Consider the following 12,125-nt stretch of genomic DNA (forward strand, 5'->3'; position numbering starts at 1 on the left):
TCCTCATTGATTGACAGTGTGACAGGTGAAAGTGATGGAGCAGCTAATAGCGTGTCAGTAAACGTAAATCAAGACTAATGCCAGACTCAGAGGATACGCGATTGGTGGTGGGACTTGGACGGCAGGGTCACCGACCCCTCGGCAGGGTGAGGATTGGTAAAATACAGTTTGTATTCATCTCAGGTGTCTCCTGTTCATGGTCAAGGTCAGGGGCTGGGTCTTTTTCAACTGTACTGTACATGTTTAGAGAGATAATTTGGCATGTGGGTAGACTGATGGTGGTCATATTTGATGTTGTGCACGAACATGAACGCTCCATGTTGTTGGCTGGAGTGATGTTGGTTTGGTCTGAGCATTTTTTTTCCATTTGCAAACAGAGTTGTGCAAACACTGCACCGAATGGACACCTATCAGACAAATACGAGATTTCGGTGTATCTAATAGAAAGCACTTTCAATCACCTCCAGAAGCTTTATAATGTAAGGTAAAGACTCTGCAGTAACAGACAGAAAGTCCCAACAATCAGATGCTGATGAGCAAATGCTTAGTGACGGTGGTAACAGGAAGAAACTTCCAGCAGAACCAGACTAAAGGAGGAGAAGCAAAAGACACATTGTGGAAAAGAGCCAAAGATTAATTAATATATGGTAAAAAATTAGAGGGATGTTTGCTTATGTTATCTGTCGATTATTGCTTAAATCAGATCAAAACACCCCAACACAGACCCGATGAAGCAGGCTAGCTGAGTTTCGGAGCCTGCTACTAAAATAAACTCACCAGCTCCTTTGTTAGGTACACCTGACAAACTGGTTTAACTGCTTGTTAACACAGAATTTAATCAGACAATCAAATTGAACCTGTGGATCTACACATGGTCAAGATGACTTGTTGAAGTTCAAACCGGGCATCAGAATGGGGACAAACAGGTGATTTAAGTGACTTTGAACACAATACGGTTGTTAGTGCTATTTTGAATATTTCAGAAACTCTTGAGCTACTGGGAATTTCCCAAATAACCACATCTGAGAATGGTCCAAGCAGCAGTTCTCTGGAAGAAAATGCCTTGTCAGAGAAGGTCAGAGAAAAATGTCCGGACTGCTTCAAACTGATAGGAAGGCAACAGTATCTCAAATACCCACACACAGCAACCAAGCTATGGAGAAGAGTGTCTCCAAATGCTCAACATGTTGAACCCTGAAGCAGATGGGCTCCACTAGCAGAAGACAACAATGGGTACCACTCTTGTTAACTAAGAACAGGAAATTGAGGCTACAGTTCACATAGGATCTAAATCTATGCTATGAAGAGTTAAAACAGTACTGAAGGCAAAAGGTGGCCGAGCACTACCAAGGTGTACCTAATAAAGTGTTCGCAAGTGTATAACATTATTTAACGTATGGACATTGTTTACAAGTATAAACTACATGTAATAGTTGTGTATGTACTGTATCACTTTCTATTTATGGTCATTCCAAATATATAATTGTATAGTTCATAACTGAGAACTGCTGTTTGTAGCTGGAATTTTTCTAAACAATTAGGAGAATGTCCAGGTTTAGAACACAAATACATCCATTTTAATTTGAGAAAAAATACAAAAAGAAACCATGTACAATCTATGTACATTTTTTTTGTACAAGACAGTATATTTATCAGCAGATTATATTTGACAGAGTCAGGTAGATCAACTCAGCACCATCAAATAATCCATTTATCCATCACATCTTGAACGCATCCAAACTAATTAGACTGCTGTGTCAAACTTCCGTTTGCTGCAATGATGATGTACTAAGAAATCCTATCTGTGATAAACAAGAGCAATATCTTGAATTCTTCCTGAACTGATAGGCAGCCAAAAAAAGCAAGTTTTCTTTAAAAGAAAATGCTGAATGCAGTTTTCATGTATTATTAAGACTTGAGACCCACCTCCTATCCCCATAAGTATTTTATGTTCTATTATATATCTAGTACATTTCCCAGCAAATAAGTTTCTATTTCCATCCTTTACAGCAAAAAAAATAGATTAACAAAATTAATGCAACATACTGTAACAGTAACATATGACGCGTCAGTCTTTTGATTTGTTCAGTGGATAACAACACATCTGTGCATCTTTCAGTCATCCATATCTCATTACACTGTATGACACAACCTGCTAACCTTTAACAAAGCATGTGGCAGATAGGACATGTGTGATTTATTGACTGAAGCTTGTATCCATCTGCCCCATCAGCCCCTCGGGCCTCCTGTATGCCACTTTTCGCTTTAGTGGGACTTAATATGGGCCCTCCTCTTGACCTCCTGCACTGCCTGGCACTATACTGGCATGGAGGCATTGATGGCTTGGATGTTCTCCATGTCAGTACAAGACTTTATTCTCACAGTGGAAAACACGTGGACTCCCTTAAAGGAAGCCTGTGTCCCTGAATGACTGAAGGATGCCTGCTCAACTGAACTCTTCATGGCACTTAAAAAAAAAACACTCCAAAAACTTTAGAGGTATACAATGCAAAGAACATCTGAAAAGATGTAGGAAGGAGAGACATCTCAGTCCAGTGTTGTGAGTAATGCCAGCCTGAATGAGTTGTGCAATGAGGGTTCAGGTCTAAAAAAAAAAAAAAAAGCACAGTAATCAAGTATAATGAAAGTAAATGGTGCATTACTTTTCGAGTTTATGCCGGTTTGCAGCATGTACCACTTTGCTATGTTTAAGTGCCTCAAAAATATTCTGTAAACAAATAAGAAGCAGTTGTGACAGTTTGTGATAGATAATGATGAGCTGACAAAATGGAATGTAAACCCTGATACAAAGCAAAGTAATAGAAACAGGAAAACGAAGGATGTCCTGTCTTTCGATAATTGCTGAATTGGTGCTACCTTTCATCTTCGTGATGGCTGATCAAATTCTGCCTAACCTATCCATGTGCCACATACAGTACTTGAATAGTCTCCGCATTCCTACAATAAACCAAGATCTTTTATTTTTTTGAGATACATATTCATCTTTTTTTTTTTTTCTCAACAGAACAATCAGTTTGTCGATTTTTATGTAGAGTGAGCGACCGATGTTACCAAATATTAATTCCTTAAAGTTCAGGCTAGAAAGTATGGCGTTAACAACCCAATTATACGTACATTTTACTCACATATTTTTCCAAAAAGAAACCTATTTGCTACAATGTGTGACAACGATGTAATCACAGTTCAAAAGTTCACTTCAGGACAATGTGTATGAGGCTTCAGCATAGTTGTACCACACCCAAAAGACGGACACTGAGGCTCAGATCATTTTGATTGAGAAAGAAATGTCATCTATATCATGGGTTGAGTTTACACAAACATATTTAGCACAGTATCATCTTTTCCATTTTCCAAAATTGTTTTCTATTTTCAGAATGACGTTCTCTTTACAATCTATAGAGCAGGATCGCTGCAATAAACAAATAGCGTCTCCCGGTCATATTCTGTGGAAAATACCAGCACACTTTGTGGTAGTGTACATACTCCTACTCCATGCTAGGGACCTAATTTAGGTCACAGTCATCTAATAAAGGTCGTTCGGTTCTGGTCTGCACACAGTGGGAGAAACTTTCTATTCATCCCGTCATTATTAACCATTCTAATCCACTGCTTAGTTAAGTACATTTACCCTCTCCCCCAAAACACAACTCCTTTACGCCTTTCTTCCCTTTATGCATGTTCTCAGCAAGGGACGCTTAGTAGTAGACACATTATTTAGTAGACACTGCATCTGTGCAACCAAAGGAGGCTTCCGATTAGCCTAAATTTATTTCTACAAGCACTCAACAGAGCTGAGCTGCCAAGCTGAAGATGTTTTCACAATGCAAGCTAGTCTAAGCTATGTTAGCTCCAGAGTGATGCAGTCTGTCAGAGAGGGGCTAGGGTGATTAAAAAAATAATCATTTGTTTTAGTATACGTGACAAAGTGACAGTCCAACATAAAATCTTTTGATATGTAGTTGTAATTAAATATATCAATTCAGTCTTCTCCTAAAGTACTTTTAACTTTGCTCTTGACTAGAAAAATAAGTACAAATTGATTATGTTTATGGATATAAAATAATTATGCTGAAATGTATAAATCCCACTACTTTTTTTTTTCTTGGACAAGGTTGACCATTAGGAGTACGAGGCTACCGGGTCAATCCTCCATCCATGCAGCAGCCTCATTTGGATATATAGGCGCGTTAGCATACAGAAAATACACTCATGTTGCACCCGAGCACGTTCCACTTCCTTGTCCTTATGCCTGTGGCATTTGTTGCATTTCCACCAACTATGCTTGAGCATTTCCTCGTGTTCGAGGACTGAACACAGCAGCTTGGCGTGCGACATCTGGGCTGGCAACAGAGAACATCCAAGCTCTTTACTGCCTCTGTGCCAACCCCGTGCCAGGCAGTTGCTCCGATCAAAGGAGGACCCACTGATGCCCACTATTACGCAATATGTGGCATTTCTTTCCTCATATATTAACTTTATGTTACAGGCAATACACCACTTTGCTGAGTGGTCCCAGTGCTGTTACAGTTATAACGCCATGCAGCTGCTGTTCATGTTAGATACGCTCAATCATAGTTGGCTATTTTGGTTTGGTTTTGGATGCAACTCAATGCCTTTGTTAGAATATCCAAGTGATTTATGATCTACTACTGTTTGTGTCTATTATGACTCTTTTTTTTTCTTTTCAAACATGCTGTTCCCTCAAAGGTCCTTCATCACATACAAATCAGTGTTGGTGGGGAGTGACAGTGCAGCATCAGAAGGACAAGTGGCTGTAATACGACACACACATACACACAGTTTATACATAAACCTGAATGCATGAAGGACAGAACAGGTTTTTGTTGTTGTTGTTTTTTTTTTTTTTATCCTTTTCATGTATTCAGGCTGATTAACCGCGATATCTACTGGGCTCAAGCACAGGTATCTGACATATCAGCAGAAGACTCGGGCTCTCCTTCCAGCCAGCATGCACCAACACTGCACCATTGTCTTGAGTTTTTAGATTACCAATTTGCAATATTTGATATCCTTTTTTTTTTGTTTTTTGTTTTCAGGCCTGGATTGATCTCACTCTACATGGCGAGTCAAGGTGAAACAGCAAAACCTTAAAGCAATGACACGATGAGTAACAAACTGAGAACAAAATTAGTATGCCTCCAAAGCCGAGCAGCCCTTCCTCCGTCATCTCCTCAATGACTCTTTACTCAGAGGTGGCGTGGGGAGGTGGGGGGTGTTGATGTTTCCAGTTGTTCTGTGGAAAGAAACTTGTTCAGTTTTAGTGCAAATAGAACAGAAGCAGACGGGAGATATGACGGCGATGAACCCAGCCGGTTTGACGCAACTGAGTTAATCTTTGGGAGATGATATGATCAGTTTATCGCTGCAACCCTCATCCTCCAATAACCAGTCACTTCAGCCATGGAGTCTGGTCACATGAAGAGGTGAACTATTGCAAAGAATTACAGGAAGTACTCTTCTTTCTTTTTTTTCCATCAACTCTCAAAATAATTCCAAAAAGTGCTAGAGAGAAGGAGCTGTACAATCCTTATTTGATTGTCATTATGTACATTTCTATGGACGCATAAATAAATAAAACAAATGTCCAAGAGCATGGAAGTAACATTAAACATATACACATAGGAGGTCCCTTCCCAGTCTGGGTTCCTGTCCAACCCTCAATTAGAAGAATGAGTGAGGAGAAATGTGTCAATCTTCACCACCTCTGTCATCATCATCATCATCATCATCCCTCCTTTGGTGATCTCTTCCAATCTCTTTCGTAAAGAGCGTACAGATGTCTGGTGAGTCAGCAAGAAAGCCTGGTGTTCAGCATTCATCTTCAACTTCTCTGATTGGTGGAATCAGACTACTAGTGGATTTGTATTGGTTGACTTGGTTGGCCATGTGAGTGCTCATGGGCTTGATCTGAATGTTCCTTGGGTAGGCATTTTCTGGTTCATCTGTAAACCATTTCTTTTCTAAAGGGGAAAACGTGAGAGAGGAAGAAAACAAGGGTTTAGTTAGAAAAAGTATGCAATGCTGGTTTAGTTACAACCATACTGCCTCAGTTTAAGTGAGATTAAGATTTGCATGGCATTCTTTGTCGTACGCAAGGTCCACTTTCAGTTTGGTTTCTGGTGACCTGAGACAATCTGAAGTTGATATGGTGGCATTGTCCATAACTGACTTTGTATTTATGTGGGTATGTTATATCAGATTTCTAATTAATTGTGGGAAGACTGATAAGACAAAAGAAAAAAGAAAAAAGAAGAACAGACTAGTATGCTATACAGTACATACTAAAGCATATTTCAGGATCTGCTCACCCAAATTACAAAACAGAAAACAATGTTTGTTTGTTTTTAAACCATTTCTCCTGTTTTTGGATAGTTTTGGTTTTATTTCCAGATTTTGAGACATCCATTCCAGAGATTTCTGCTGTCACCACAATACAGAGTCAATGTCAGTTGACTCTGTGTTGTCAATTCTTAAAAATTAGTCTAAATAAAGACTATTTTTTTAAGAATCTCTTTATAGCAAAGAAATAGTCTGTATAAAACCTCCAATGAGTGTATTCCTCTGACCAGCCAGACTCAAGATGTGGAACGGGTGGATTCAAATTCAACATAAATACCCTCAAATTGCCAAGGGCAGTGTGAGTGGAAGCAAATGTGGGACTTTTTTTTTTTTTTCAATTAAAGGAAAAAAAATCTGGGTGAATTTAAATATCAAGCCTTTACAATATTAAAGTATAGCAATAGATTTAGAAATCTTGGTATTATCATTAAAACTATGTAGATGCATTGCCATTTACAAGAATACACATTTGACACATTTTTACAGGGGCTCATTTACCATTCTAAGAAATATGGTGTGTAAAATATATACACACACTATAAATAATATATACATAAATTTGCAAGTCATTTAAACATTATTTACATAAAAGTAATAAAGACAAAATATTAAGTGCTGGTGCTAAGAAAAAAGTTCGGAAGGGAACAAAAAAGCATCTCTCCATCTGTACTAAACTGGCCTTCCTGTCGGCCTGTCCCATCACCCATTGAAAATATTTGATAATTTCCCTTAACAACAATAGTGGATTATGATGAATTATTTAAAAGCTGAAATTCAATATAAGCAAAAATGAGGAAACATTTTGCCTTGAAAGCAGCAGAATCTCCTCAGTTCACACCCAGAAAAATGAAGGATTAGAGTATTAAAAGAAGAGGGAATGCAACATAGCTTTTAGTAAGTCTGTGTCCCGATTTTTTTTTAAGCGTGAAATCAAGTTTAGAAAACAAAAAGAAACCAAAGAAAATTATTTTTAAAATATTTAACCGGTTATTTGTTTTTTGCTTTTTTAAATTTTTGCATTCTGTTATTCTGCTACACAGCTTGCTCATCAAAGATTGGCCACACTCATGATAATAGTATAAAAGATGATATAAAAGGTACCAACCCTAACCCTACTGATCATAGTTTAAAAGACAGATTTTAGCACTGAGATTTAACACAATGATTAAATTAGTCCCCTTATGAAACCTGTTCTTCATGTAGTGAAACTGAATGCAATGTGCAAGGACCTGACTGAGAAATGGGCTAACTTGTGAATGACAAGTTGCTAGCTGATGAGCATGTCCCCTTGAACTGGTTCATTGCTTTTTCATGTAAAAAGTGGCATAAGCACATGTGTGCACAAATGTGCTGGTATATAAGATGGAACCATCAAACATCAGTGAAGCAAACATCAGTGAAGCAAAAGCATCTCACCGAATCATAGATACAGTTTGCAGATTTTTCTTATTAATTCAATTTTCAATTCAATTCAGTTTAATTTTCTTTATACAGCGCCAAATCACAACAACAGTCACCTCAAGGCGCTTTATATTGTAAGGTAGACCCTACAATGATACATACAGAGAAAAATCCAACAATAATATGACCTCCTATGAGCAAGCACTTTGGCAACAGTGGGAAGGAAAAACTCCCTTTTTAACAGGAAGAAACCTCAGACAGAACCAGGCTCAGGGAGGGGCAGCCATCTATTAAAGCTTTTTTCAAATGGCTGTTACCCAAGCGTTTGCTACTTGAAGCTATGCCATGTTCTACCATTAAGCCACTTAAAAATTGAGCAGGATTTCAAAAGGTAAAGGAGAGGACTGGTTCTGCACCAGCACTACATTGGTGGAAAAGAGGTAAAAGGTCCTAGCTGTGAGCAGGGATGTATTATTTCTTGTTTGGTAAAACTGGGGTTCTGTTATTAAACTGTTATTATCCAGAGAGGTCCCACTGTCTGTGCTTTTCAGATGCAGCATCTGAACATTTTCAGCACACACAATAAACCTGAATTACTCCAACTAAACAAAAACCAAATAAATAGCTCATCTCCTCTGGAAAAACAAACAAATAATAGTGGATTAGGATTGACAGAATAACAGGTAACCAGAGGATGATCCACAACTGAACCAGTACTTTGTACTTGTGAATCTTTTCAAATATCGACAGGAAAATGTGCCTTTTGTGGTAAACTCTAAATTGTTAGTGCTGTGAAATTCTATTCACTTGTGTTGTATTTGGATGGTCGCAGAAATCAAAGAAATAGATACCATGCAATAAAACCAGAACTTTTTGTAGGACCATTTACCGATAGTGGAATTATAGAAAATGTGTCTTTTGCGATTTGGGTGATCTGGTTGTTTAGCTAATAATTTAAAAAAGTGCACCATACCCTAAACAGTCGCATTTCGGAGTGAGCTCTTAAAATCACTGTCAGCATGAGAGCAGGAAGGAGATTTGAGAGGGTTGGATGTGTCATCTAGGAGAGAATCTCTTCATGTTTAAGTAGGCTATGAGAGCAGTGTTTCTGAGGAAAGGGAAGTGTGTATGCCAGCTGTCAGAAGTTTGTAAACTCACTCCCAGCACTTCACAGGCGACTGCAACGCCATTCAAGATGTCACTTCCTTTTGGGTGAAGTTGTAATATCAAATTTTAACTTTGCGATGTGGAGCACACCCTGTGCACGCATCCGTGCGTGTGTGTGTGTGAAAGTGCTCGTCTACATGCAGGACTGCATGTGCAGAGATTCATTTGTGTGGGCTTGAGTGTGTGTGTGTGTGTCAGCAAGCTTGAGGCTGCAGGGCTGTGTGTTACAGCAAAGACATTTGATGTGTAGAATTGTGCCTGAGGTGAAGCAAGATGTCTGCCATCTCTCTCCGGAGTCTACTGCTGATACGGTGAACTTAGTGATGTCGCCTCAAACCACCATATCAGGCGTGCAGGGTTACAAGGAGGAGACTTACAGACTCATATTCCCCCTTCAATTTAAACTCTAAATTGGTCACACCTCCCACTTTTGCAGTGTGACCGATGGCACAGGGCTGGACACACTTTCTTAAAGTTCTGTGAAGAAGTAAGCAATTTGGCTGCATCAGGGGGATTTGAATCAGTCTGACCTACATGTGAGCTATGGTACATGTATGTACAGTATTACAACACGTAGTTGCTCTGCGGTACATGCTGATGCTGTTATAATAACATAGTTGCTGTGCTAAATGAGAGGATAAATTTTACATCTGAAAGTCTGCTACAGTCGTCTCATAGCATTCAATAGGAGGGAAGATGCGCAAACACACAGACCTCTCACACAATGCAAACCATCTCAAGTTCAAATAAACCGTAAGAAGGCATGATAGATAATGAGAAAAAAATGTGGAAGATGATTTTGTCTGTAGGAGAGAGGAAAAAAATCATATCATGAAATAAATAACTGAGGTAGAGGCACAAAGGAGGGGGAGGGCAGGGTGGGGTGGGGTGGGGTGGGGTGGGGTGGTAGGGTGTAGGGGTTGTCTCAACCTCATGCAGTGTGGAAATGGTCCTGATCATGGCAGGGAGGCAGGAGCAGCAGCAGACATTTTGCTTTCCAGATGAAAGCAAAACTTAAACTGAGGCATGGTTTACTTAACGTCTGAAGAACGTAAGAAATAAAACAAACTCCCCTCATCATAACAATATCCACAGAGGACATAGTTATGATCAGAACCCCAGGTAAAAAGGTTGCTAAGTCATGCAGAATCGTTAACTTGCATACCTTGGCCCATTCTATTCATCCTTGTTGCACTTCAGAAAGAGAGGTAAGTAATCTACTGTAAGTGAGGCGTATTTACAGTTAATACACAACTAACAAATGGCTACCAGTCTATCTTATGCGTACATGTTGTCATTACAGCATTCGGTTGATATAATACATCTACGTTTCAAGATGTATTCAGGACTTTTCCTTTACTCCTTAACAGCTCTGGAGTACGATTGTAACAAATCTGCATGCTTTTAGAATATGTCACGCTTCAAAAATGACTTTATTCTCCCAAGTCAAAAGAAAATTACGCTCATTTTTGGGAGAAAATATGGAATAAACACCAAGTATTGTCAAAAATATTTCACCAAATTTGAAAATAATCTTATAAGTGAATAATAAAGTACAGGAAATAATAGCCTGCTCAAAAGGGCTACCAACATGGACATGCAATAAAGCAGTACAGATGCACCATGATTAACAAAATATCAACACTGCTAATGAGGGATGATCTTATGAGTATCTGTAATGTCAACTTAATAATAAATATCAGCTACAGTAGCCAAATCACAGTACGTTACATCCATGATCCAGGTGTGCTGATCATGTGCACAAATATCCAACACATAACAGTTACTTACTCCACAAATACTACAAGATAAACACAAAACAACTAACTATTAAGACAAATACAACAGGTAGACCAAACAACATATTGAAAGTGAGTTGTGGTTGGGGCTTTTTACTGTAATCTTCTTTCCAACCACAATGGCCGTTTAATCCAAACAAATGGCCTTACTGTTTACAAAAGAGGCTCGAGTCTTTGAGGCAAATAAATGAACCCAGTTCTCCACAAAGTGAGTTTACCATTTTGCTTATGCCATGTTATGACTGCAGTGATGTCAGAGTGAAGACCACATGCAGATGATTATGAACAAAACACACAAACACAGGGCATGGACGCAAAGCACAAACACATAATACACAGTAATCATCAGTGCATGTGTCATCACCGTCTACACACACAAACACACACACACGCACGCACACACCTATAGCATACTGTACAGGTTGGGTATAAAACACTAATCAGGCAGATTGCAGGACATGTGCGTATGCGTACTTCTGTTTTTCGCGGGACTCCCGGGTCTTGCTGCTGCGGTTCTGCCGGTTCGATGGGGGGATGGAGTGCACGGATGAGCTCTTTTTGCTGGAGGAATGGGAGGAGTGGGAAGAGTGGGACAAACTTGTCCGGGACTGGCCGGCGTTGTGGTCGAACTGCATTAGGCAGAAGATCAGGTCGGTGGGCACCAGTTCAAATTCGTATGGAGGGTTTGTGATCACATACCTAGCCGGAAAACACATGTTACAGACGATAAGACTCAGATACATCAATGAAAGAGCGGCAAAGCATTTACTGCAACATTTAAAAATTAAACATAAAAGTCATGTTAAAAATAAAGTTTCCACAGGCCTCTAAGTACACCCTTACCTTTTCTAGAGGGATTAAATTAATAAGTAGCAGCCAGGCGCTTCTAATCAAATGCAACTGAAAATCAGCAAGCGTGATCAACTCTGTAAAAGCATGGGTTTTGGCAGTTTGCAGTCTGGAGCATTCAGGTAAATGTTAACACAATAGCACAATCTTCCCAGGAGTGGAGCTCCCAGCAAATTCACCCCAAGATCAGAGAAAACGATCAGAGAAACTCTGACATAAAATTGCATAAAACCCAAGAGCTACATCTCAGACTCTACAGGCTCTAGCTAGTGTTTTAAATGTTAAAGTTCATGACTGCACAATTAGAAAAAGACTGAATAAAAATGGCTCATTTGGAAGGGATGCAGGATACCAGAATATGAGCACAAAGACATCGACGAACTGTCAAGCACGGTGGTGGAGTGGTGATGATTTGGGCTTGCTATGCAGTCACAAGACCTGAACACCTTGTAGTCACTGAGTTTAATACAAATGCCTCTGTATACAACAGTACTCTGGAGTCTACAAGCGTAATCATTCATTCTATTA

The 12,125-nt window shown here is 39.3% G+C and overlaps 1 protein-coding gene across 6 annotated transcripts in view; it reads right to left on the reverse strand.

Moving 5' to 3' along the window:
- Positions 1 to 5,551: 5,551 nt before the first annotated feature.
- Positions 5,552 to 12,125, reverse strand: part of kcnma1a (potassium large conductance calcium-activated channel, subfamily M, alpha member 1a) — a 149,125-nt gene continuing 142,551 nt past the window's right edge. For 4 of the 6 annotated variants that reach the window (XM_085369805.1, XM_085369802.1, XM_085369804.1 and 1 more), the window contains 3 exons: positions 11,223 to 11,447; positions 10,115 to 10,143; positions 5,552 to 6,002 (listed from right to left, as the gene is read on the reverse strand). In XM_085369805.1, the coding sequence (XP_085225931.1) occupies positions 5,851 to 6,002; positions 10,115 to 10,143; positions 11,223 to 11,447 (406 nt within the window). In that variant the 3' untranslated portion in view covers positions 5,552 to 5,850. The remainder of the gene's footprint in view (positions 6,003 to 10,114; positions 10,144 to 11,222; positions 11,448 to 12,125) is intronic. The other 2 variants (XM_085369801.1, XM_085369806.1) reach the window with 1 other exon arrangement.

Source organism: Diplotaxodon limnothrissa, linkage group LG13 (assembly GCF_057381915.1).
Source record: "Diplotaxodon limnothrissa isolate DT_005_m linkage group LG13, D_limnothrissa_male_GT1.1, whole genome shotgun sequence".
NCBI classification, from domain to species: domain Eukaryota; kingdom Metazoa; phylum Chordata; class Actinopteri; order Cichliformes; family Cichlidae; genus Diplotaxodon; species Diplotaxodon limnothrissa.